We start from the raw sequence: 27,249 nt of genomic DNA, 5'->3' as shown, positions 1-27,249 counted from the left end.
GTGAGTGGCCATCAGTCGCCCAGGCACTGCAATCTCCACAGGCAGGTGGGTGGGGGAGCTGTGCAGAAAGTGGAGGGGGCACATGAGTGAGGGGGCTGGCCAGAGGGTCCCAGCTGACTTGGCTCACCTGGGTGCAGGTGGGACTGATGATGACTAACAATTAAGTTCTGGGAGGAGAGACACAGACGGGGACCAGGGGCCAGCCCCAGCGGGAGCTCTCCTGAGAAACCTGTCATCTCTTCCTGTGAAACTTACCCGGATGTATTAGGGGAAAATCGCTAATGAATGACTGAACCTGGCCTATTGGTTTGAGCATGACAGCAGATGACAGACACAGCCTCGACATTGAGCAACATGGTGTTTATAGCCTTAAGCTTTCCTGCCAAGAGGTCCGGTGTCGGGCTAATGTCCCAGCCTCTTTCTTACCTAAGTCTCCTGGCTCATGATTCCCGGTCAAGATTTCTTTCTCCTCCCTCTCCTCCTCCCACACCCGCACTCTCTTCTGCCCTGTGTCTGCATGCTTCTCCTTTCTTTACCCAAGTCACACCCTGAGTCCCCAGCGTTTTTATGGGAGGGCATTCTGGTTACTTTGATGGTGACAAAGAGAGCCTGGAAGAGAAGGAGCTAAATTTATAAAAGTTCAACCTGCCCAGACCCAAGGGGCTATGGGGAGAGAGGGTGTCTTACTTACAATGTGTTTAAGGCCCCTAGGGAATAGGAGAGGGCAGCATTTCAAAACATTTTTTATTATGGAATATTTCAAGCCAACAGAAACATGCAGAGAATAATTTTTTAAAAACATGTATCCATCATTCATCTTTGTCAAATCTTAATTTTTATCATATTCGCTTCTGATGTTTTTAAGAAATGGACCACTACAGACAGTTGAAGCCTCCAGTGTACTTCTCCCCAATGTTACTCTTCCCCTTCCCGTTGTATTTACCCTACATTTGACTGTGTTACGTGTTTACCTCATTTGTACATACTCCTGAACAACAGAGTACTGCTTTGTGAAGATTTCAAAACTTTATATAAACTCTATTGTTCTACGTATAGACATCCTTCTGATTGTTGTTGTTCAATGTTGGGTTTTGAGATTTATTGACCTTATTTTTTAATTAATTTTTTTAACGGAAGTACTGGGGACTGAACCTAGGACCTTGTGCATGCTAAGCACACACTCAACCACTTGAGCTATACCTTCCCCCCTTGACTCATTTTTAACTGCAATGTAGTACTCCATTGTACAAATACACTCAACATGGTTATCCATCCCCCCTGCTGACAGACATTTAGAATATTTCCAATTTTTCATACATCAGTGCTATAACAGACCTTCTTGTCTATGTCTCTTTATGATCAATATATTTGGATTTATTTCTACCATTGCATTTTGGGGTTTTGTTTTTAGGGGGGCAATAATTAGGTTTGTTTGTTTGTTTAGATGGAGATACTGGGGATTGAACCCAGGACCTCATTCATGCTAAGCACCAGCTCTACCACTGACCTACACTCTCCCCCCTCTACCATTGCATTTTGTACTTTGTTTTCTATGTTCTTTTTTCTCTTCCTTGCCTGGATCTAATAGACTTTATCTCATTTCCAATAGCTGCTCTCCTGCTTTGAAAGTTATATACTCTATTTCTATTTGTTATTACTATTATTCTAGACTTAAAATCTAGACTTAAAGACTGCTATTTGTTCCCCATTTCTGTTCTCCCCTTCTCTCTCATATAAGTAGAACCTCTGACTTTTAACAGAGTACATGGTAATCCAGAACAAAGACTACACTTTCCAATCTTCCCTTCAGCTAGGTACAACCAGGTGAATAAGTTCTGGCCAATGGGATATGAGTAGAAGGAATGAAGGCAACCTTTGGGTCATGCACTCAAAGAGAAGGGGTTGGAATGCGGACATGAGGCTGAACCACCTTCAAACGTGCAGCAGACCTCCCCGCAGAGCTAGACTGCGTATGTCTGGGACGTTACATGAGAAGGAATGGATTTTTAACCACGCCTACTGCTTAGTCTCATCCTGCTTCCTGAAGCTGAGGCTTCAAGTCTCTCATCAAGCTTGGAAACGTTGACGCCATTATCTCTTCAAGTAATGTCTCTCCTTCACTCTCTCCACTTTTGGAATCTCAGGAAGGATCCTGTCATTCTGACATCCACGTCTCGGCCTATGTCTTCACCTCTCAGCCCTGCGTTCTGGGTGACGTCCTCAGGTCTCTCCTTCCGTTCATGAAGTCCGTCTCCCGTGGCGCCTAGCCTGATGTTTAATCTATCCACTGAACATTTAATTTCAATGCAAACAGTTTTCACTTCTAGCAGTTCCATTCGATTCTTTTTCTGATCTTTTTGGATGGTGTCTTGTTCTTGTCTCATAGTTTCAATAACTCTATTACATCTTCAGTAGTTTTGAACTCACTGATTTTATACTGTCTTGCCCACAGTTCTATTATTAGAAGTTCTCGACGGGGGGGGGGGGTGGTGATTTGAGTCCAGTTGTTTGTTGTATATGTGGACTCTCACTCACTGTGGATTGCTCTCTCAAGTGTGTAGTCTTTAGTCATTTTTGGAGCATATATTCATCTTCACTAAGAATTTTTTTCTGCTGTGGGGATCCTGTGTGATCAGGGTCAAGGTCTTATTCCTCCAAAGAGGTTCTGCATCTGCTTCTACAAGGTCTCCCAGGGGTATCACCAGCCCAGAACTTAGAGTTCCTCATCCACACAGGTAGTATAAGTTCTAGTGCTAAGCCAATAACATCATCAGGGAACACTTTTCATTTTCTTTATTTTTCTTTTTTCTGCCCAGAGCCTGAGCTAAGTATGAGAAGCAGTTCTGTCAGCTACCTGTGCTGGTGGATGACTTTCTTTCTCTCGTCCACCTTTCTATTTAGTGCAAAGCCCTTTGATAGTCCTGACTTCACATGGAAGTTTTCGTTTCAGCTCCAGCCTCCAATCGGCCAGACCTCATCTCTGTCTCCACAGATATTAAAACTCAACCTCAAAACTTTCATTACTAAAGGGAAGCCAGGCACTCACCCGTCCCAACTCAGCTGCCGGAGTTGGGTACTACTCTGGTGTTTCCTCTTCACTTTACCCCTGAGGATTCCTCTTATTTTTTTAGTACCTAGCTCTGTACTTAGAAGGATATTTAAAATATTTAATCTAGTATTTCTAGGTATCTCATAGAGGTCATTTTTAGGTTATTACTAGAAACAGAAGTCTCTTGCCTCTGAGATGTGCTTTAGACCAGCTGGCTGAGTCAACCCCTACTTACCCCTCCCTTCCCTTGCACTCCTCTAATGCCATATCCAAGACAAGGTTCTCAAACTTGATAATGCACAAAACCAAGGTCCGGGCACTTCCTAAACATACAGATTCTTAGCAGCATGAGACTTGGAGCAGGAAGACTAGGGTGGGGCCCAGGAACATACATGCTTAACAAGCATTCCAGCTTTCTGGTAGAGGGGGTCCCGGGACCACACTTTGAGAACAACTATTTAAGGCTTGCTTCCCTTTCCCCGAGACAGGTGAATTCGACCCTTTCTGCTAACAGTACCTGAACCACACCCATAGGAAGACTGCTGGTCTCTGTTCTGCAAAGCCTGAACTAGGAGACAGCAGCACCAAAAGACCCAGGGTTCACGAGTTCCAGTCCAAGCCAGTCCAAGGCCTCTTCCTTCAGCAGTGGAAAGGCAGAGGTGACACCAATGACTTGTCTCCCTGGACTCCAGGCTGTGGCGTTGTCAACAAAACAGGTCATTTATGCGGGCTTGACTCATCAAGACTTTGGCCTTACTTGGAGAGAAGGGGACTGACTTTTACTTTTGTACTAGGAAAGAAGGCTTTGCTAGCAGATGGATACTGTTAAAAAAAAAAAAAACTATAGAGAGAATGGTTGATTCATTTAAGATATATAGTTTTAGTGCAGGTGGCCACTCTTTAGATGTGTTGTGCTCTAATATGCCTCAGAAAACAGTTTAGAATGTATCTCCAAATGGAAACATGAATGATGGTCAGTTTCCCAGACCAGCCCACAGAAACCTGTAAAGATTGTTCCAATTTAAGACTTATTTTATGCCAGAACCTCTACATATGTGATACGAAACAGTTCTCAAAATAATTCTGAAAGGTAGACACTTGTGTCCCTGCCTTAGACTTGCCCAGGGTCACATGGCTAGTGGCAGAAACAGGTGGATCTGGTGGGTCACCAGGAAACCAGGCTGCCTTCCACGGCTAGTACCCTTAAAAGAGGGTGAGCAGTAGGATGGGGATTTCTATTCTTCTTTCCTAAAACACCTTCCTTCCCCGCACTGAGGAAGAAATGTTAAGGGAATAACAGAGCCCACACTGTAGCCACACATGACTCCAGAAATGATGCAGGACCAAGAAGATTAGTATCATTTCTTTGGTGTGTCATAGGAGAAGCAAAGCAGGAAAGAATGCAAGATGACAGATTAGTAAACTGCTTTGATTTTGATCTTCAAAAAACCAAACTACCTTGGGTTTCATTTTGCCTGTGCAGAAAACATCTTATTAAAAGTTCACCTTCCTGCAACAGGTAGTAAATAAGCCTTAGAGATCTAATGCACAGTATACTGAATATAGACAACAATATTGTATTATAATCATCAAACTTGCTTAGAGACTAGAGCTTAATTATTCCAACCACTAAAAAGATAATTAAATAATATAATAGATGTACTAGTTATGGCTACAATGGCAATCATATTACAGTATACAAATGTATCGAATTAATATGTTGTACATCTTGAATGACACAGTGTTATATGTTAAATATAGTTAATCAATCAATCAATCAATCAAACTTCTCAAAAAAAAAAAAAAAGAAAAAGAAAGCTCGCCTTCCCCAACTCTCCCTCTCTGACAGAGTCAGGGAGGTTAGGCGCAACCTGCTCCCAGGACCCACCTTGTCAGCCAGCAGCTCCCTTATCTTGCTGGCCTGCAGGCGGAATCGGAAGAGCTGGGTTTCCAGGGCCAGGCAGCGCTTCTGCCAGTCCACGCTGGCCCGGGTCTCCACCTTGAGTTCTGCCATGATGGAATCAACTTCTGGATATTCCAGGGAGCCCTGAAAACCAGCACACAGGGTGGGGAAAGATAAGAAAGTGGGTAAGGAGGTGTTCTGTGGGGAAAGAAGGAGGAGACCAAAGGAGGACAGAGGAAACAGGGCGGGGGAAGGTAAGTGAGCCTCACTCTCCCACTGTCCCAGGGCCAGCTTTCTTAGCTCAGTGTGTCCCGTTCCATCATAAATTAGCTGAGCAACCTCAGCCAATCACAAAACTTCAGAAATCACAAGAATAACCTAGTTTCACTGTTACAGAAGTGAAAAATAGGGCTCATTTGTTTTTTCATTCAGTTATCCATTTAACAAATATTTATTCATTCAGCAAACATTCATGTGCCAGACACTATTCCAGGCACTGGAGATACAGAGGGAAATAAGAGAGGTCCCCTTGTCTTTGAGTTTTTCAAGGAAGATCTAAATGCAAAATTACAATGTAGTTACAATTGCTAATCAATATCCAGATAAATGGAAGCAGGGAAATGGAGTGGACTATGCTGGGGGTGGGGGTGGGGGTGGGGGTGTGTTTAGGGAAGGCTTAATGTGGGTAACAGATTCATCCGAGATCACAGGAGGCAGAACCCTGGTTCCTAGTTAAATACTGATTCTTCACAACTATATAGATTTTAGATGGGGGAAAAAATGGAACAAAAATGTAATGTCTTGAATTTCCTGGATGATTTTCTATTTAGTTGGGATTTTGTCAATTGTTTTCATCAAATCACCCTGTTTTGGGACAGATTCTCACTCTTTTCTTTTAGGTTATAAAATGCAAACCAGAAAACTGGTAGATATTTTGCTGTAGCCTCTGGAGAAAACCACAAGTCTTTTTTCGAAAACACTTGACACAAATTCAGTACAAATCAAGTAGACACCTAACATATCCCCAGCCAGGGGGATTTACCCAGGTGTCTCCTGAACATATTTTAGGAAAAAAAAAAAAACCTGGGTGGGGGATGAGAAAATGAAGAAGGTTGTACGAATGTGCATGTGAGGGGAGATACAGGCACAGAGGAGGCACGGAGCAGAGAAGGGCTGGAAGACACACCCATCAGCAGGACTTTTAAAAATCCCCCTTCTAGGGTGCTCTTAATAATCATTGGCAACAACATGGTCTGCCCCAAACCATGACACATTGTCACCCTAGTATCAGGTGATTTTAAGGAATGATTATTAATTTTCTAGGTTGACAATATTGTTAATATCTTCTGTTAGAGATACATATGGCTTACAGTTCATATGTATCTGGAGTTTGCTTTAAAACACTTCATGGTAGGAGGTGAGAAATCAGGTGGAGGGAGATACATAAAATTTGTCAAAATATTGATAATTTCTGAAGCTAGGTGATGGGTATACTGGTCTCTCTACTTAAATATATGGCTGGAATTTCCCATAATAAAAAGTTGTCATTAAAAAAAAAATCTCCTTTCCCTTCTTCAGGAGACACATGGCCTCAGAAAACCCAGCCACCTCCCATATGTCAGTAACTATAACCCTGGGGCATCAGTGAGCCTGTCCTTGATGGGTTAACCACCAACACTGCTTCCCACCCCACACTGACTTTTATAGTCTCTTTCTCCCATTATACACCACAAATAGCTATTACTTACTGGGTCCTTATTATACGCCAGGCACACGTGGCTTCTTTAATTTTCATGACAACCCATGAGACAACGGGGTGGGCGCTAGTCCACACCCTCAGGTGAGGATACCTAGGAACAGAGTTCTGTAGCTAGAAAGTAGTAGGGCTGGGGTTCTCATTTCAAGGTGCCTGTCCCTAGTCACTGTATTCCTTACCTACCCAAAAACCGCAAAGAATCATGATTTCACAGCGAGTAAGGCAGACCGCTAAGAATGAGAGAAATAGTGTAAAGGATCTCTCAGGATCCTTGGCACTAAGGTGAACCTATATCCCAGATTTCCCAAGGCACTGTGGTCTCAAATATTCTGACACTCTACCCTCTTCATAAGTACAGACATTTATCACGTGTCCTGACTTTTTGTTTAAAAGACAGGGTCAGTAGACCTGTAGGGAAAGGCCCAACAATTAAACCACTGATGGGCCTGGTGACGGAGTCTTTCGGTTCTGGGCTGCTCAGAACACTGGGCACATGACCTCAGCCCTGCTCTCCCTCCCGGAACTGTCATCTCAAACAATCTGACATTGTGACCTCCCAGCAATCCCCACCTCAAAAGACTGGGACCAACTGGAACGAGCAGGAAGACAAAAGACAAAAACAAAACATGACCTTCTCTGAGTTGAGATTCCAGCTGGAAAGACAAAACAGAACCTTGTGGGGCCTCCAGAGAGGACCCAGAGGCTTCATGTTTGGTTTTCTTTGTCCTTTATGGGGATTTTACTTTCCTTGCAGATCCAAAGCTAGGACCTGAGAGTTGTGCGACCTAGCCCAGGGCTAAGACTGAACAGTAAAAGCACCCAAGTAAAACCAAAGGGCAGGGGAAACGTAATTCTTTTGTGTCCTTAAAAAAGCTTAGTGAATTTTAATTCCCTTGTATCGATTGTCAAAGCCATGGCTCAGATTCCATGGGGAGAATGGAAACCCGAATTATCAAAATCTCCAGGGACTTTGGAAATGAAAGCATGTCATTGGTCTCTGCCTTGCTGTGATACCTGGGGTTATACTAGTCTGCAGGGAGTGCTCTCCCAAGTCCAGCATCTTCAAGACATCACGGTTTTGAACCCATCAATCTCCCTGCTTAATCCTTTCCCTGCCCTGGGGATGCTGGCAAGGGAGCTGGCACTGCTGCTAGGCTTGTATCGGCATGCAAGGGGAGCTAAAATGTCTCTAAATGGGATGTGGAGCAAGTTGCCTGCTGCCAAGCCAAGGCCCAGAGGCTCTTCTGACAGAAGTACGTGGTCGAAGCTGCAGCTGTAAGACACGGGATATTAAGGGAAGATACCAGCAGGTTGAACCTCAGCTGCTAAGTCACCTTGTACTTGTACCTCGCATAAAGATGTAGAAGAATGAGCAGAAATGAATTTGCAGAATGGTTCTTAACTTTTCAAAGCATGGCTTTGACAGGTGTTATTTCTCTTGTTACCCTCTCACTATCCCTGAGATTGAGGACAAGTGATATAATTCACAATGACCAGACGAGAAAGCTCGTCCCATCTGTGACTTGATTAGAGAAACAGAACCAAGGAGGTCAGACCTGGGCCAAGATCCCTGATCTGCCAACATCTAAAACTGTCCTCTTTCCATTAGATGCTTCAGTAATGGTGGTGCTACCAGGCTAGCCTAACACAGATACTGCATTGATGTGTAGTGTTGGATGGGGAAATAATAAAAAGGATGTGAGCTGGGGACACACTCCAGCTCAATTGTTGGTTTCATTTTTCATCTGGAAAGCTTCAAACACACATTAGTAGGGAGAACAGTACAATAAATCCCCATGTGCCCTCCACTGGCTACAATGATTACCAGCTCATAGCCAGTTCTCTCTTTTCTTTTTTTTTTTTTTCCTTCATAGCCAGTTCTCTTGATGTCCACTAGTGCCTGGCATGCTAAACTGCTTGGCAACAAAGAGTCAAATGACTGGCTTGGCCTTGGCACCTGCTTTGGAACTCCCTGAGCCCTCCAGCATCCTGGACTGACGTGGCCACAAGGGCCAGTAAAGATACGCTTCAGAGGCAAGGGCTGTAGGTAGGATGGTGGTGAAAAGAAGGCACAGGCAGTCATTAGGTGACTTCCTGTCTCAGAGAAAACACAAACTTGACCTGGGATAGTTCTGGCAAGTTTAGGGATTGGACTAGAAATCGACAAAATGCTGAGATTAAATTTAATTCAACCAACTTCTGTTAAGTGCAAGGCTGTGGCTTGTGAGGCTCAGGTCTCCACTATGAATATCCTGGAACTTTCCTGCAGAGGGGGCCAATCAATCCAAGTGCCTAAAAGAAAGAGGTCTGAGGTCGCTACAGGAGGCATCAGAAGGTAACAGGGACTTTGTTCTGGGTACGATTTCCACCAGGCTCTCCTATGGCATTTCACTATGGCTCACTCCCTGAATATGAGCACCTTTTGTGATTTCCACTTGCGGATCATAGGCTACCACCATCTTCTGAAAGTGCTCTGCTCGACTAGGCTGACCACTTGCCCAACTGTAGACAAGGAAGAGCTCTGTGCCTCCTTTCTGAAGATGGAGTCCGGGGGGATGGGGGAGGGGGACACAGGGGGCACAGCTTCCTCTGATCTCACACTGTCACCTGATTAAGCTGACAGCATGCATTTTACCTCTTTTGAGGGCTGAGTAAGCATCACATTTCACCACGCTGGGGAGGACAGGAAAAGGTGAGCGTGTTCCAGCCTTCCAGGATCTAAATACCAGAAGGAGCTGAGACAACCAGGAATAGCATCCCTTGAGACAAAACCAATAAAGAGAAACAGCAGAGCGTATACTTAAGATCCAGAATCCTGGTGCCAGACAGGCCTGGTTTTGAACACTGGCTCAAGCACTAATTAGTCCTGTGATCATCAACCGTTTGCTTAACTTCTCTGAGCCTCGGTTCCATTTTGAAATTGAAGGCAGTAATACTTGAAAAGGAGAGCAATAATCTTGGGTTGAACCATAAGAAACTGTCAACATTTAACCATTTTTTTGACCTTCAAAAATGGCATTTCATAGACCATGCTATGTTGGATTTTTTTGAGAATTAAAGGAAATATTATAAAAGCCTGGCACACGGTAAGCACTCAATAAATGACAGTTACTATCAACAAACAAAAGGCAAACCCACAGTGTTCTGGGCATACAAGGAAATGTGGCCCACAGATATGCTCACCATCAGATCCACCTCACAGAGGAGGTCAGGGGATTTTTAAAACTTATTTTATCTCTTTATTTTTGAATACTGAACAAAGGAGTATATGGTGCAAAGCAAGGCTTCTTCCCACACTGTACTCCAACAATAGTTCTCCCCAAAGGCAACCACTTTTACAGGGATGTGTGTCTCTCAGAGATGCTCAGTGCACATACAAGTGTTCATATATACATCACACACAAATGGTAGCAACTATGCATGCTCTACTTAGTATAAGTCAGAGTTTCTTATATCGATATATGTATATATATATACACACAGATATATATGTATATATACACAGATATATATGTGTATATATACATGCTATAAATGTACATATATATATATACCTGCCCCATTTTCCCTCCATGCTTTTTAATAGCTTTAATGTATTCTATTGTGCGGCTATTACATGATTTCATTTGAGCCCATATTGACAGACTTTTGGATTGTCTGAAACCTTTTGCTAAAATAAATAATGTTGCAATGAATAGCTATCATTTCATGCACATCAGAGTTTATCTGAAGGCTAAAGTCCCAGAAATTGAATTGTAGGGCTAGATCATATAGATTTTTAAATGGCCAAATAGTCCAAATTGCCCTCCCCTGAGGCTAATTCACACTCCAGCCAGCAACAAGTGCCTGTTTGCCTGTCACAGAGGTCTGTTTTGAATTTGTTTTTGAAGAAGGGAGAGATGGTTCAGCTGGGTCGGCCAGAGCATGCAGGACAGTGGCTCAGCAGCCACCCCGCTGTGAAGTCACATGTGGGAACCTGTCATCTTAGCATCAGTGCGTAGAAAGCACTCTTCAACCCACAAGGAGCAGAGTTCCACACGCAGAAACACAACCTCATAGAGGGAGGGGAATAGTAAAGAGTGCTCCTCCCAGGAGCAAAGTGGGAGGTACAATCCCTCTTCTATAGCTGGTGACTTCTGGAGAGGGCAGAGAGGGAGCCACATTTTCTCAGCTCCGGTGTTAGTTTCAGTGAGTTTGGGACCACAGTGTGTAAGCCACCATAGCCCAGCTCTGAGCAGGCTCCCTCAGCAGCTCATGGGAAGGAAGGTGGTGGGTGGACAGTGGATCACACCCCACATTTGGAATTTAGGGGGCTTCTGTTTTGAGTCTTGCCTCTTCCACTTTTCAGCTATATGACCTTGGGCAAATCACAATTTCTCTCAGTCCTAGTTTCGTCCGTCACAGAATGGGGGCAAAACGCTGGAAGTGATGTTCTATAAAATGTCAAGTGATGTTACCATATACAGTGTCCGCGGCATAGAAGACCGTCCAAAAAGTTTAATGAAGGAACAAACGACTTTTCCATTGAAATTGTTACTCAAGCAATCTTTTACGCAGAGGTTTTAGCTGGAACTAAGGCTCCGTCCGGAAGTTTTATGAGGTGTATTCATAGTAAAAGTTTATAGAAGAGACGTCCCCTGGCAGGGACAAATCCAACAGAGAGCGGATTCTACTCCCAGATGAGGGACTTCATTGCCTCTGCCACCTCTATTAAGGCCGCCTGCGCCCCGGTGACCGATTCCTCTCTAAGGCTGCTAGGACACAAAGCTCTTGGTGTCATTCGGCGCCCAACTGGTTTTCTTTTCTGTTTGACTGACCTGCCTGTAGGAGTTAAGCTTAATCCATAAGGACCCCTAAGAGAGCCACCCAGAAATCACAGAAGGGATAACCCAAGGGGGGACGGGAGCGGGAGGTGGGAGAACGAGCGAGAGCTCAGGCAACGCAGTGGAAAGCTTGCAAGTTCGCTCCGAGGGCCCTTCCCGGGAGCAACTGGATCGAGCCGGTCCCAAATTCCGGATCCTCCCTAGGAAGGCTACTCCTCGCCTCGCGGCGCGGGTCCCCAGAGCCCGACCCGCGGCTCCCGGCGCTCCCAGCCGCTGGAGTTCGTTTGCAGGTAGGGAGGCACCTGCTCCGGAATCGCCCTCTGGCCAGAGGCAGCCGATCCTCTCCACCCCACCAAACACCCACCCCCACCTGCGCACCCCCTCCACCCCACCCGTCCCTGCCCGCGGGGCGCCGGGGGCCGCTCACCTCCAGCCAGCTCGCGGGAGTCCCCGCCGCGCACCGGGCACACGGGTGGCCCCCGTGCGCGTCCGCCGCTGACCTTGCGTCGATCTCGCCCGAGTCCGAAGCGGCCGCCGGGTCTCCGGTCCCCGGCAGCAGGGGTCGGGGTGGGCGGGGCAGGAGCGGCTGGGCCGGGAGGGGTGCCCGCGGGCTGGCCGCACAAAGCCGAGCCGACTCCTCCGCGCCCCATTCAACGCTCCGCCGCGCCCCCTCTCCGCCGGCTCCCCGCCCGCTCCTTAAAGGCAGAGCGCGGGGCTCGGCTCCCGGGGCGGCTCGCGGAGAGGCACAGGAAATGACCTCAGCAGGCTCCAGCCTCCCACCTCTCCACATCGCTCGGCTCGTCCCTGGGGCGGCAGGGTCCCGTGGGTCGGGGGGGGGGGGCTCTCCCGGGCTCCGGCCCCGAGCTCTCTGCGGAGGCCGAATCGGCTGCAGCCAGGGGCGGCCAGGGCGCCCCGGGATCTGCTCAGCTCCCTGCCAGCTTGGGACCCTCGTAGGATGGGGCGCAAGACCAGACCCTACCCCTCCAGAGGGGAGTCCAGCATTTTGTCGTGCAGGAACCGTCACGCCGGATATTTAGAGCAGTTCTTATTTCAGAGTCTTGTCCACTGGCAGACCAAAGTTCTAATTTATAATTCGGAAAAAAAAAAAAAAAGCAAAAACAAAACACCTCACCGCAGCCTAGAGGGTAACTTGCTTGCGTATGTATGTATGTATGTATTATGCATGCCTGTATATATGTATGTATGCATGCATTACTTATTGTAAAGGAGCCTGCCTAGGAGCCAGAAAGGCAAACAGGACACCGCCTGCGGGCAGCTCGCGGGGCACCCTTACTGTCCGTCAGCTCACCAGGACACTCCTACTCCCAGAGGGGACTGGAGCACTTAATTTTTGGTTTGCTGGATATGGGGTAAAGGTGAGTCTGGAGAATATTGCAGGGAAGGATCAGCGTTTCAAAACAGAGCTTTCTTCCCCAATCCTGCAGGCTCTCGGTGTAGGCCTGAACAGAGAGGCAGACGTCACCAGGGTCCATTTCTCCAAAGGAGCTTTAGAAGTCTCACTCCAGGCGGTGGTGAAAGAGCCCCTGGCTGCACCCCAGTTTTGAATCTGATTCTCTGCAGGCGAAGTTGCCCAGCTAATAAGCTCCCCAGGTAATTCTCACGCACAATTTTGAGAACCCAGACTATGAAAAGCTGGAATAGGTAGTTCAGGAGGCCAAGGGTGAAAGTTCAACTGCGTCAACGGGACTTCAGGGGCTGAACTTACAAATGGATTCATAGCTCCTAACGATCGGGATAGATCAGCCCCAGACTGTGGGACACTGGCCTCTGGTATCCCCTTCAACACCAGAAGTGTTGCCTAAGGAAGCCTGTGGCATTTGTAAGGGAGATTCCTTCATTCATCCATTCCTGCATGCATGCATGCATTCACTCACTTTGAATAGGTAATCATGCATGTAGTATAAATTTCAAATAATACAGAAGGGCGAACAATAAACTAAGTCTCTGCCCCTCTTCTTGTCCCCCAGATCACTCCTCCCCAAACACAACTGCTGTGGTAAGTTTTTGTGTGTATTCCTTCAAGATATTTTATGCACATGTAAGTATTCATGTATTCATAAGTACATATGTATTTCAACACTAAGGAAGCATCCCTTACTTTTTTGTCCTGACTTTGCCATTTGTTGACTCTAAGTGTGACACATCATCATACTTAGAAATGCCTTACTTACCCCGCCCAAGTTTTATGGAGATTTAATTGATATATAGTACCGTATAAATTTAAGGTGTGCAACATAATGATTTGACTTACATACATCATGAAATGATTACCACAAAAGATTTAGCTCCTCTCATATAGATACAAAATTAAAGAAATGGAAAAAATTTTTTTCTTTGTGTTGAGAACTCAGGATTTACTCTCTTAACTTTGATATATAATATACAGCAGTGTTCATTATATTTATCATGTTGTGCAGTAAATCCCTAGTACTTATTTCTCATATAACTAGAAGTTTGTAGCTATTGACTGCCTTCATCCAGTCCCCTCCATCCCCCGCCTCTGATAACCACAAATCTGATCTCTTTTTCTATGAGTTTGTCTTTGAAGTATAACTGAACTACAACACTATGTTAGTTCCTAGTATACAATACAGTGATTCTACACATTTCAAAATGATCACTACAGTAAAAGTCTAGTTATGCTACGTCACCATAAAAAGATACTACTAGTTATTGACTATATACTCCAAGCTGTACATTTCATACCTGTGACTCATTTGTTTTGCAACTGGAAGTTTGTACCTTTTAATCTCCTTCACCTATTTCTTTCCTCCCCCGCCCTCCTCCCCTCTGGCAACCACCTGTTTGTTCTCTGTATCTATAGCTCTGTTTCTGTTTTGTTCTGTTTGTTCATTTGCCTTACTTTTTACAATGGTTCCCTAGTGTTCCTAATGACGAATATTTAGGATGTTTCCAATCCTTCCTTGGCTATTACTTACCTTGCTGCAATGAATATTTCTGGACATACTTCTTGGTCCATATATATGACTGTCTTTAAGGTCTAGTACTTAAAAGTGAAATTGCTGGGTGTAAATACAATGTGAATTTTAAATTTCAATAGATGCTGCCAAATTGCCCTCAAAGGAGACTCACCAACCCACACTTCTGTCAGTGGGTTCCAGTGCCCCTTTTTCCCTCCCACTGGTGTCGATGAAATGATTTATCACAAAGTAGAAAGCTTTTAGAAAGGGAGGATGAAATGAGTTAAATGCATGGATGATTTTAAAGTACTGCCGACACACAGAAAGGCTCAACAAAGTGTTAGCCTATGGTCTCCCAACTGCACTCCTCTGCGTGACCTCCCCCTTGCTTTGGGCTCTGTTTCAATCCAGCTCTGTAAACCCAGATGAGTTCCTTAGCCTCTCTGGGACTCAGTTTCCTTATCTTTAATATGGGAATCAGAATGTCTCCCTCTGGAGTTGGTTTGAGAATTAAATCAGATAATAGAGTTACATAAATTTGGGGATCCGATCATTGTTCAATAAGTGACAACTATTCTTCTTCCCTCAAATTCCCTGCCCCCCAACTTTTTATTTTGAAAATGTCAAACCTATAGAAGTTGCAAAAAACAGTACATTAAGCACCTGTAAACTCTTCTCCTAGATTTACCAATTGTTAACTTATTGCTGTATTTACTTTCTCTTCTCTCTCTTTCTCTCTATGTATATGCGTATATAGATATATTTTTTTCATTTAAGAGTTAGTTGTAACGTCATGACCTTTTACCCCTGAACAGTTCAGCATATTCCTCCTAAGAACAAGCATGTTTTCCTAATATCAACACACTTAAGAAATTTAGTATCAACACAATACTATCATCTACTATACATGCCATATTCCAGTTTCCCCAATTGTCCCAATAATGCTTTTTATCGTTCACTTTTATTGCTCTTCTATTTATTATTATTAGTACCTACTTAGTACTCAGCAGAGTGAATGGATGCCTGGAGGAGAATGAGCCTGTCCCCTCTTCCGCTCCAGGGAGAAAGTGACTCCCACAGCCCTAGACCCTGGCATTCTTTGGGGGCTACAGGTAATTAATACACAAGCCGGTAGGGATGCTCACAGGCAGAGCAGTTTCCCATCTAATGCTAGGGATTCTCCCACCAGCCTTCTTTGCTGAAGTTGCCTCCTCTGCCTGGCTCTAGCCACCCTATGCTGGCAGCCCAGAAAGGTCCTGCCTGCCTTCCCCCAACTCTGGTTGGGTTTCTGGTGTCTCCTCCACCTCCTCCATTGGTCCCCAATCATCAGAGGCAGCTGTTCTGGCTCCAGTGAAGCCTGGCTCCTCATTGGTACCCTCAACCACAGCTCCCCACGCTGCCCTACCCCAAGGATGAATTCCTGTGGACCTCCAGGCTGGCCTTCCCCAAACTTAACCCTGGGATTAAGGGTTGTGATGTCTGAGATGTTATCTTCTTCCCACGATCTTTCTGTCTTAAAGCCCTTTCCATGTAGCCCTCTGTGGAACTGAGACAGAATCAAACTGTGGCCACTGCCAAATCCAGATGCTAACATCAGTTGACACCAATGTTCCTCTCTTCTTCCCTCCTCCTTTCCTTTCATTCATTCACTCATTTATGGTAGCTGACTTTCAAGTTGTTCCAGGGACTCCATTAGCTGCACACCTGTAATCTTGGTTAAACCATCTTCTTGCTTCCTGCCTCAGTTTGTCCTGCTGTAAAGTGGGGAAATTATTTCCTCAGCACAGCTATCCTTTACCCTGGAGAGTTGGGGGGAAAGGCAGGATTATGAGGGAATCACTCCGGCAGAAGGGGAACTTTGTAAAACTGAGGTAAAGAAAAAATGCCATGCTGGGTGCCATCTTGGGCCAGAGCTGTAGGGGGAAGGGAGGGAGGTTGGGTCTAGGGGAAAGGCACCGGGGCTCCAGACCTCTCTAAGGAGCCATAGGGAAATGGTGCCCACCACACCTAAAGCTCGTTTCTGTTTATGTTAGCTTATTATTGCAAATGGCTTGACAACAGAGAGAAGGGGAGGAAGCCAACACATGCTCAGTTTTGAAGGGTCAGTTGGGCCACGGAAGCTGAGGGCCTCCTTTTAATCTTCTGAGAGGACGGATGGGCACCTGTTGTGAACAGGTCTGAACCAATTTGTCCCTTTGGTGCTTGTCAAGTTCCTATATTTGTAGCCACTGGAGATGAGTGGCCTTTTGTCCCCTCTCCTATTACCTCCTGTAGGTAGGGTATGAAAAACAGCCAAGGCCAAAATCTGCCAAGTATACAACAGTTACAAGCAGGCACCAAAATCCCACAGCCTGCTTCAGGGGAGCCAGGGAGTTGGCCTGGTCTGGTTCTTACCTGTCATTCATGTGAGGGCCCACATCATCTTTCTAGCCAACTCCATATTTTGAAAACCACTTACTGCACCAGTGAAAGATGATTTCTGGCATCTCTCAAGCACATTCAGCCCACTAGCGTAGATTTTGATGGCGTTTGAAGTGTTTATGTAACCACCCTCCAGAGTGCAGATCCCTGATTAGAGTACTTCAGATGCTAACTAACCACTCTAGGGGTGAGAGGAAAATCAGTTTAAATACACACACCACTCAGTTTAGACTGAAATAGTTAAGAACTAAATTCCTCCAAGGGGGGAAGGTATAGCTCAGTGGTGGAGTGCGTGCACGAGGTCCTGGGTTCAATCCCCAGTGCCACCATTAAAAAATATATATATGTTGGTGGGAATGCAGTTTGGTGCAGCCATTGTGGAAAACAGTATGGAGATTCATCAAAGAACTAAAAATAGACTTACCATATGATCCAGCAATCCCACTCCTGGGCATATATCCAGAGGGATCGTTAATTCAAAAAGACACCTGTTCCCCAATGTTCATAGCAGCACTATTTACAATAGCCAAGACATGGAAACAACCTAAATGTCCATCAACAGATGACTGGATAAAGAAGTTGCAGTATATACTACTCAGCCATAAAAAATAAAATAAAATAATGCCATTTGCAGCAACATGGATGGCCCTGGAGAATGTCATTCTAAGTGAAGTAAGCCAGAAAGAGAAAGAAAAATACCATATGATATCACTCATATGTGGAATCTAAAAAAAAAAAAAAAGACAATTGAACTTATGTATAAAACAGAAACAGACTCACAGACAAAACAAACTTATGGTTACCAGGAGGGAAGGGAGTGGGAAGGGATAAACTGGGAGTTCGAGATTTACAGATACAGACTGGTATATATTAAATAGATAAACAAGTTTATACTGTATAGCACAGAGAACTATATTTGACATCTTGGAGTAGCTTACGGCGAAAAAGAATATGAAAACAAATATATGTATATTCATGTACGGCTGAAACGTTGTGCTGTACCCCAGAAATTGACACAACATTGTGAACTGACTATACTTCAATTAAAAAAAATGTATATGTAAATAGATAAACCTAATTACCTCCTCCTCTCTCCAAAAAAAAAAGATAAATTAATAGATAAATAAATAAATAACCTCCAGAGCCAATATAACAGCATCCTGCTGTGCGCCTGGTTCCCTGGGCAGCACTGTGGGAAAGAATTGGGACCTCAGAACTGAACAGACCCCGCAGTTCAAGTCTCAGCTTTACTATATATGTGCTGATGTAACCTTGGGGTGATTGCTTAAGCCTGCTGAGTTAACACCTCGTTTGTAAAATGGTGATAATAATTCTTGCATCCTAGGCTTGGTGAGAGGGTTAAATGAGATAGTATGGTATCTGGCACTTAACAAGAGCTGTATAAATGGGACCTTTTATTATTCATTCTTTGAACAAGTACTTGTTGGAGGTCTAATGTTTACCATACACTCTCCCGTGTCCCTCCCTCAGCATCTTCTCTGCTGGGTCCAGACGTGGTTTCTGCTCCCAAGGAGTTCTCTTTGTTGCAAGATTGCAATCATTTAGCAAGCTGGCTTGAGAGACGGCAATAACTCTAGGAGAACTGGTGAAATGTTTGAGGGTTCATCTTACCTATGGCCTGGGCCTTCTGGAGACCTCACTTCCCAACCTCACTTGTTTTCCCTGAGTGGGGGTCTGGGCTCCAAAGAGATCCCTCCTGCTTCATGAAACCCTCCCAAATCAAAGCAGCCCTTCTTCTGCCTTCAGGGTCTGGTTCTCAGTTGCTGTTGGAAGGAGGGTAAAGGGGAAGGAGAGCAAGGAGGAGAAGGGGGAGGGGCCTCAGATTCCAGGAGCCCTGGGGCCAGTCCGGGGTGGGGGGGTGGGGGCAGCCTTCTGCCTCAGGAGCCAGGGCAGAGCTTGGTAGCTCTTTTGTTACAGAGAAGTCAGGAGGCTATTTCTGCTGCTGAATCTCATGGGTGGGAGTCACAGAGGCTCAGTCATCATCCAGGTGGGACTGGAAGGGCAGTGAGGTGGGGGATGTTCTAACCTTGAGCATGGATCTTTCTTTCATTTATTCACTCAGCTACTCACCAACAAATATTTATGGAGCACTTCCTATTTTACAGGCACTGTGCGAGGAAACAAAATGTGGCAAGTGTGACGGATGAACTCAGGGCACAGGCTTCAGAACCAGACATACCTACCGTCGAACCCAGCCTCTTCCCTGTGGGGAACATGGGGAAGAACTGATGCAGTTACCACCTGTATCCCCACAAATGATGTGTCCAGTGCAGCTGTGGGCTCCAGAGCCAGAGAAAGCCGGGGAGGGGAGGGGCTCTGCATTTGGAAAACAGAGATCAGAATGCTTATCTTTGAGGGTGCTTGCAAAGGTGGAGATAAAGGTATATGATGGGCACCTAGTAAGTGTTGTTAAGGGAAATTGAAGGTATAAAGGGATAAAGGACTAGGAAGACGTGCAAAGACTAGGGACCTGGAAACTAACTATTAAGAGGAATAGATAAAAGGAGGGCCTGGAGGAGAAGGATTCCAATGAGAAGGTAGGCAGTGATTCCCCATCTAGCCTCACATCACAAAATCCTGGGGGTGCTTATTAAAAATATGCATTCAGGCCCTGGGCATTGGGAGTGGCAGGCTCAGGGGTCTGTATTTTCCTGCTTCTTAGGACCCGTTGGGTGCCTGGTATTGACTGGTTTGTGATGCATCATATGCCAACACTCCACAACAGCCCCAGAGGGGAACACGGGGTAGAACTGATGTAATGACAACATATGTCAATGCAAAATGATCTGTCCAGTGCAGCTGTGGGCTCCCTAAGCAAGAGAGAGCCGGCGGGAGAGGAGATGGCAGGGATGGAGGAAGGGAAGCTGAGTTGGGAGCTGACGGAGCTCAGGGAATGAGAACCTGGTAAACCCAGCCATCTCACTGGGATTCTAGATCATTTGAGAACTTGCAACATCATGGTTTGAAACCAGCTGTCTTATGTCTCCATCAGCTTCCATCACAGGTGAAAAAAATGGCTGCTCACATCAAGGGGCAGGGGGAGCTAGACAGGGGACCAGCTCCAAGCAGGTGGCAGTTGCTCCAGCAGTCTGAGGAGCCCCTTGGCTTCCCCTCTGAGCAGATGCTTCTTCTGCCCGGAAGGGGCCTAGGGACTGGGTGGGTGGGGACCCACACAAAGGGCTGGGAGTACCCTCTGCTTCAAGGATACCGCATTCCCCTGCAGGCCGCCTTCCAGGGTGTGGCTGCTGTAAGAGTGGGCCCACAAGCGCCCCAGAATTCACAGAGAAGGGAAGGCGTGAAATACCTGAAGGAATGAGAAGACAGCCATTGCAGCTCTTTCTCCAACCCCCGGTGGTTTAGAATGAAATCAGTAGGTCTCCTTTGATCAGTCAGAACTTTGCCTCCTTATGCTTCTGGTCGTCATGCTCAGGTTCGGGTTTTTACGAGTGTCAGGACCTATATCCTACTGGGAGCTCCTGTTGCCAGCTCCCTTCTGTGAAGGAGGATTAGTCCAGATGACAAAGCCTGCCTTCCCTCTCAAAGTCCTGTGCATGACCCAGGACCTGCTAGGGCGTCGCAGGCTTTCTCTTAGCGCCATCTGGTGGTGGGCATGGCATGTCTTCCTAAAGGGTCCGGTGCCCCCCATTCCTACTCCCAGCTGCACCTCAGACCTGATCCGTTTTCTTCTGATCTGACCACTGCAGGCTTTGGTCATTTTGAAAAGTGGTAATTAATGAGGCTTTAAGCTCTGCCTAAAGTGGAGACTTTAAACTCTGTGTCTTTTGTCCCTATTCAACTCTACATAGTTTCAGGGAAGGGAATTGGAGAATTTAGTGGAGAGTTAAAAGACTAGGTGAAGTAAGGAAAGATGGAAAGAACATTCTCCCCCACCCAGCTGTGAATGCTTGGCTCCAGCAGTGCACAGACCATCACCTTGGCACTTACCCCAGGCACCTCTCACCCAGCCGTGCCATCAGAGCAGGGCACAGGAAGAGTCCCTTCTGCACAAAGTCCAGGTCGAGGATTAAGAATCATCAGAGAAAGTGATGGGACACGGAGCTGGAACCAGACTGCTGCGCTCAGAGCGCTGAGGGAACCCATGTTCTGGGAGCTCTCCTCATGCAGAAGCGAGCTCTGGAGTTTTCAGAGAGGTTGTATGGACAGTGCACCTTTCCAGAAAGGAGTATCCACATTTCCAGGTTCTGAGTTTCCCGGTCCAGGTCAGGAAGAGGGAGCGCTAGCCCTTTCCCTCTTACAGAGTGGGGTCCACCCAAAGGAATCAGGTAGAACCAACAGACAGGTCTTGTATGTGAGGGGAGGTCAGCGATGGAGCAGAACGCACCTATTCCTAGGATGGGAAACAAACAGGCATTGCTGTGGGGGTGATACGTGACTGCTGCTCCTTCAAGATACGTGTTGCCCCACTGGCCACTGGGGAAACATTCAGATGGCTTCAGGAATGGCCTGACCCTGAAAGCAGGAATTTCCCTGCAGGGCCCAGGGCGTTGTGCTTCTGTGGACCCAGGATCCCTTGAACAAAGACACTCATGGTTCTTTTGGGAAGCAAAATATTCATTCTGACTATTCAGAATGAGAAATTTCCCTAAGTATACTTGCCACTCAAGCCAGTAGAAGAGTAATATACATTATGTACACTATGTAGTAATGTATCTAAGATTGGAAACCATTTACAGAGGTGAGGATCACTAAAAATTTCCTAGGACCTTTTCCTCCACTCCAAATTGCTGTTCTCACTGACAGGCTTTCATGATTCTCGTGCCTTTCCTTGAGCTACATCATTCAGTATTTTTCTCATTAGGAGTAGGATGGTTGAAGTGACTGTATGGCCCCCAACATTTCCAGCAGCAGTAATAACAAATTTTAAAAAGATACAACCTAAATGCCCATCAATTGGGACCTGGAATATAAATTATTATGATTCATCTAGAAAATAAAGTACTATGCAGCTATTAAATTTATGGTGAAGAGTTATTTTTATTGACATGGAAAGATATTCATTACTTAATGTCAAATGAAACAATTTCTAGAAAAGTATGTATAACAGGGTTTACTTTATGTGCAACTACATAACTATATATATCTATGTATATAAATATAGGTAGATTCTTTTCCCTATACATAAATGGTGATATCTTTGGCTGTAGAAATTTGGTATAATGTTTTAGTTTCTGCTTTGTTCTTTTCTATATTATGTGAATGTTTTAAAAGGAGTATGAATCATTTTTCTAATAAAGCTATTAAAATGTTTTTAAAATATTGATCTCATCAGTAAAGTAGAAAGCTGAGATGTGGGGAAGTCAACAACTAACTCAATAAAGCCACAATCTGCCAAAGAGGCAGAATTTGCCCTCATGACCTCCCATCCTTCAAGTTTAATGCCATCTCACTGCCTCCAATTGGTGAAGATCGTGGGCAGGGATATAGCAAGTGGGGAGCTGGGGACCAATGCTGAGATCAGAGGGGACTCACATTCTTTGGATATTTTCTGGATCCTGTTACCTCTTCAGAGCAACTGAGCTCAGACCACAACGGCATTACTGGATTCCTATTATATACTGTGTCCTTGTGGTCTGGTAGCTGTCCAGGTCTTGAAGGAGCAGACACAAGTCTGGGGACAGAGTTAAGTTGGGTCTAGTTCTAATCCAAGCCCATTTTACATCCTGCAAGGGAAATGACATATTCAGCCATGGTCTCTAGTTGAGGAAAGAAGAAATGTGATGCTAGTTCGGTATAGTCCAGAGGCTTGAGTTTGTGAAGTTCTGGGCGGGAGCAGCTTGGTGGGTGATTTCAAGGAGAAAGTTTGGAGCCCCTCCACCTCCTCCCCCTTCCTTCCCTCTACCCCTTCTCACTCCTCTACACCCACCCACATTCATCCACACATCTTGACTGTAGCACCAGAGACCCTCGTGGCCCTTCCTTTGACATTCGAGAGTTTGGGGCCAACAGCCAGCTTCATTCAGCCTAGTGAACAGTAGCAGTTGGGACACGGGGTGGGACCCAACGGACCCAGTGTCTTCCTACAACATGAATTTGGATTTAAATAGTAAAAGCTCCAGGATATGATGTAGTGTTAATCTCCCATCATACAAATGCCCATAAGGGCACTTAACAGGTCAAGATGAGGCCCCCGAGCAACCAGGCCCCTTCTCAGCCTGTGCACTCTGAACAGACTTGCAGTCCCAGGACAATGCACTCATCCTCTCTGTGGTCTTCCTTTGTGTCATCGGGAACCCCACTCTTCTTCCTTCCCTGTTCCTAGACCCCTCTGCTACCTTCCCTGGGGAGGTCACCCCTCTATACCTGGCATTACTGCTCACAGATATGAAAGAATCCACCAAAGATGGATTCCTAAGTCTGCATCTTGTTGAAGGGCATAAGAGAAAGCAAACCTTGACCTAAGCCGTGGGCAGGAAAGAGGGGCAAAGAGCCTTTTGACAGGAAGGAGTGTGTCAATTTGCAAATACTAGTCAATTTTGAGCCAGTGCCTGAGAGTTTACTTTAAAAATCAAGTGTGGTCGAGATAAAGCCTAGCATGGTAACTGCTCCATCTGAGAACACAAATAATCACAGACCTTCCACGGCACGGGAGGTACAAAACTGCAGTCATGAGGAGCAGGGGTAATCCTTTGTCAGAGACTGTTGGGTATTGTTCCCATACCCACATGTGTAGGTCACAATCTTGTTACCTCCATGACCCTAATCCTTAGCACAGTGGATGGTACATTAATGATTGTTGAATTGAATAATAACTTCCTTGAAGTCAGGAGTCCAGTCCTCACAACAGCACAGTAGTAGGGGAGAGAAGACATTTAAATACTTAACATTAATTAGCTAGCACCTGAGACTTCTAGGACACTTCAACTAAACTAAATCCCCAGACAAGATGGGGTCCCTGAGATCACTGACCTCTCAGACTTATGCAGCTTTTCCTGAAGGGGGCAGAGTTCTCCTAGAAGAGCCAGGACAAAGGGTAAAGAACTGAAACAGATTTTAGCTGATCCTTGGTGATACAATCTGGACACTCACCCTACCCAACCCAAGCCCACTCCCACCCCTAAGCTGTGCTGCCTCTCAGCCAGCTCCTACTGGGAGAAACCTTTTGACTCAGATCTACAAAGAGATAGATTTTTCCCACTCTAACCCATCGCAGGACCTAGTGGGGCCAGGAATTGGGTCTTGGATGAGATGTTATGATCAAAATTCTTAACCAATTAATGTTGCCAAGTCCCAAGATATCCTTCTGCAATCACCGTGTCTGGCTGAAATTTCTCTTTGAACCAATATATGAACTTGGGACAGGCACACAGTGTCCCCCCAGGCAATGGCTTACTTAGATAGCAGCATAAAAGCTTTTAGTTGCAAAGCCTTCTCATACCCAGGCTCACCTTAACAATACTCCTTTGTCCCTCCTCAAACGACTAAGCTCCTTGTATCCTGGCAAAGGGAGGCACAGAGGGGAGGTGACCAGCTTGGAGTTTGGTTTCTAATCTCCAGGGCAGAAATTCTTTCAAATTTGCCCAGCACCTGGGCTGACTGCTGAGTCGGAAATGAGAGCAGCTGGGGATGGGGATGGTTCTCCTCATGATTCCCAAGTTTTATAATCAATTCTATCCCCTCCACAACCCCAAATTTACAGCCTTCACGGTTAAACTCACATGTACAACTATGAACCTGTGTAGTTTCAATGTCTGTTCAAATTTTCACTTTGACTTCTTTTAGCCTTGACCTCCCCACTGCCCCTTAATTTACTGCTAGTCTCATGAACCTGCATGCATCTCATTTTCCAGGCTGTCTTCATGCACACACATTAATGTCTTAATGCTTTATGGATGAATTCACATTATCACAGAATGGTGAGTTCCTCATTTTCATGCTCAAGGTGTTCATGAATACTGCATAGTTCTTACCCACTGCGTTTTCTTCTGATGACTAAAAAAAGGAGAGAGGACATGACTCTTAAATATCCCCAAAGTAGGAACATATATTATTTTGAGAGCTCTGTGAAGGTACGTATGGATAGCAAAGCTTCTGATAAACCTGCAGTCAACTTGACCATTTCCCTGGGGCCTGATGCCTCTTCTCTCTCTGCTGGTACCCCTTTCTACCCCTCCGAGGCACTTCATAAACAGTCGAGGGCATCCTCAACCTTTTGCACCTGCTTCCCTTATCACAGATCACCCATTCCTGAGCACAGCTCACCCATTCCTGAGCACAGCTCATAGCAGTGCGAAGTCCCTAAAAAGTTAGCCTGTCTCCAGTTCTATGCCCACCCCAGCACTAGCAGTGATTTTTATACAGCAATCTATGCCTTCCTGTCCCGGTACTTTTCAGAGCTTCCTGCTACTTTCTGGAAGCTTCTGTGATTCTCCTTTCACCTCCTCTTATAGCCAAGAACCTTAGGGGGCTCTGAGTCAGGTGTTCATTCTCTGTGCTGCTTGCCTCCCTGGTGCCATGGACACTCACTTTTCAGGGGCCACCTAGGAGCCTTTCTCTTCCTTTGGGTAACAGCATTTTGATTTCTCTGTCACTGCTTTCTTCTCAGTTGTGGAGTTTACATCAGGGTATCCTGCTGGCTCTTCCCTGGCCAAGAGGTGGATGCATAATCAATTTAGGCAAATTTGACTCTTACACTTGAGCAGAAGTGATAAGATTAAGTCCCATTGTTCTGGCAGCAGAACCCTAAGGAGACTCTCAGTTACTTCCCATTTCCTGGTCTCCCAAAGCCATCCTGGTCCCAGCCTTTTCAAGTCTGTTTTGCCAGCATCCCCTCCAAATCCGTGAGCCACCTGATCATACCCTGTCAATACTGTCCTTTTACACTTAAGATAGTAAAGTTGGTTTCTGTTGCTTGCAGCCAAAGAATCCTAAATGATGCAGGTTCATAGTCCTTACACTCTTTATGCCTCTTTTCTTCCTATTTCCAGAAAAGGATGGTACAGAGAGACTCCCCATTTTCAAACTCCAGCAGATAACCTTGATCTCCTTTCTTACAGCCAATACCACGTTTGTATTTTCTGGAAGACAAGAACTTTTCTGCCCTCCTACTAAGCACACCATCCATAAAGTGGTAGATCTTGTCCACCATAAGTAGCTTTCATGCTGACTTTCAAAGGGAACAGAGGGATTTCTGTATACTTGTCAGGGAGGACTGGTTCCATGGGGGTTCCCCCAGTTCTTTCTCACCTGTCTTATTTTCCTCTAAAGCTGGTCCAAGTAATTCCAAACTCAAGATTGCCTTTGACTTCAATGCTTCCTCTGCCCCTCACCTCACTTCTCTCTTTCTTATCCCAGCATCTGTGACAGACTGTACATAATTCTTTGTTGGCTTCCAACTTCCATGCTCCAGCTCCCTCTCAGGTCCTTCCTGCTCTGGCTGCTGGCCCAGTCCCTCCACCGAAATCACCCTCTTGAGCAACATCTCTCCTGACTTGTGGTCAGAGGGCAGCCCCCAGGGAACCGATCCTCTCTACCGATTATAAGGAAGTCTTTCTGGTTCCCCTTGAAAGTCATTGAGAAAATTACTTATGGTGGACAAGAGCTACTGCTTTATGGGTGGTTTACTTTGTTGAAGGGCAGAAAAGTTCCTGTCTCTCAGAAAATATGGTTAAGAACCTAACACATTTCAGGCACTTTAGAGACTACAAAGACACTTAAAAGACTCTCTTTTCCCCCCACCTGGTGATAGAAGAGAGATGTGAAGAGAACGAATATTAAATCCCTATGGTGACAGGGACCTCAAACTCTGTATATGTGCCTGGCACTATACTAAGTACCTCTATGCATCATCTTATTTATGCTTACAACAGCCAGGAGGTTGACTATTACTGCCATTTGCACCTTGCAGATGAGGAAATAGGCTCAGGGAATTTAAATACACTGCCTTCTGGCTAGGATGTGGAGTCTGAACTCAGATCATGGTTGCTTTGATAAGACAAGAAGTCAAAGGCAGGGCTGGCATCTTTGGTGTGTGTTAGTGCAGTGGGGTTTGGTTTGTCCCAGAGCTCTTCACCTTGAATCTGTACTTGAATCACTAGAACCACGATCACTGTGCTATCACTGTGCCTACCTTCACCCAGGGCCACCCATCCCCCAACACTGTATGCATGTCTCAGTATTCTTTGGGTAAAAAGCCAGGGACCCACTCGTTGCTACAGATACCATTTTTAGGTATGCTTCTGCAGCAGACAGCGTTGCCCTGTACACACCTGGTCTTATTTGAAATCTAGGTGCAGATGGAAAGGACCTTGGATGGGGTGCCAAAAGACCTGAGTTTGAACTGCATTCTGCCTTCACTAGCAATATAACCTTGACCA

The 27,249-nt window shown here is 45.6% G+C and overlaps 1 protein-coding gene and 1 long non-coding RNA gene across 5 annotated transcripts in view; one reads left to right on the top strand and one right to left on the bottom strand.

The window, feature by feature from the left end:
- The window catches only part of PLEKHH1 (pleckstrin homology, MyTH4 and FERM domain containing H1), a 50,781-nt gene extending 38,507 nt beyond the window's left edge, over positions 1–12,274 (bottom strand). The window contains exons 1-2 of one of the 3 annotated variants that reach the window (XM_032482221.1): positions 11,959–12,274; positions 4,938–5,096 (exon numbers count right to left, since the gene is read on the bottom strand). In XM_032482221.1, coding sequence (XP_032338112.1) covers positions 4,938–5,063 — 126 coding nt within the window. In that variant the 5' untranslated portion in view covers positions 5,064–5,096; positions 11,959–12,274. The remainder of the gene's footprint in view (positions 1–4,937; positions 5,097–11,958) is intronic. The other 2 variants (XM_032482222.1, XM_032482223.1) reach the window with 2 other exon arrangements.
- Positions 5,103–23,949, top strand: LOC116664313. 2 transcript variants are annotated; one of them, XR_004320782.1, is made up of 4 exons: positions 5,103–11,821; positions 12,977–13,142; positions 13,520–13,548; positions 19,021–23,949. It is a non-coding gene; the product is annotated as an uncharacterized LOC116664313 (long non-coding RNA). The 2 variants fall into 2 exon arrangements; XR_004320780.1 differs by lacking the exon at positions 5,103–11,821 and having other exon boundaries at positions 12,320–13,142.
- The last annotated feature ends 3,300 nt before the right edge of the window (positions 23,950–27,249 follow it).

The sequence above is a fragment of the Camelus ferus genome, chromosome 6 (assembly GCF_009834535.1).
Source record: "Camelus ferus isolate YT-003-E chromosome 6, BCGSAC_Cfer_1.0, whole genome shotgun sequence".
In the NCBI taxonomy this organism is placed as follows: Eukaryota; Metazoa; Chordata; class Mammalia; order Artiodactyla; family Camelidae; genus Camelus; species Camelus ferus.
The sequence above is the reverse complement of the archived record's forward strand: the minus strand, read 5'-3'. Positions and strand labels throughout refer to the sequence as shown.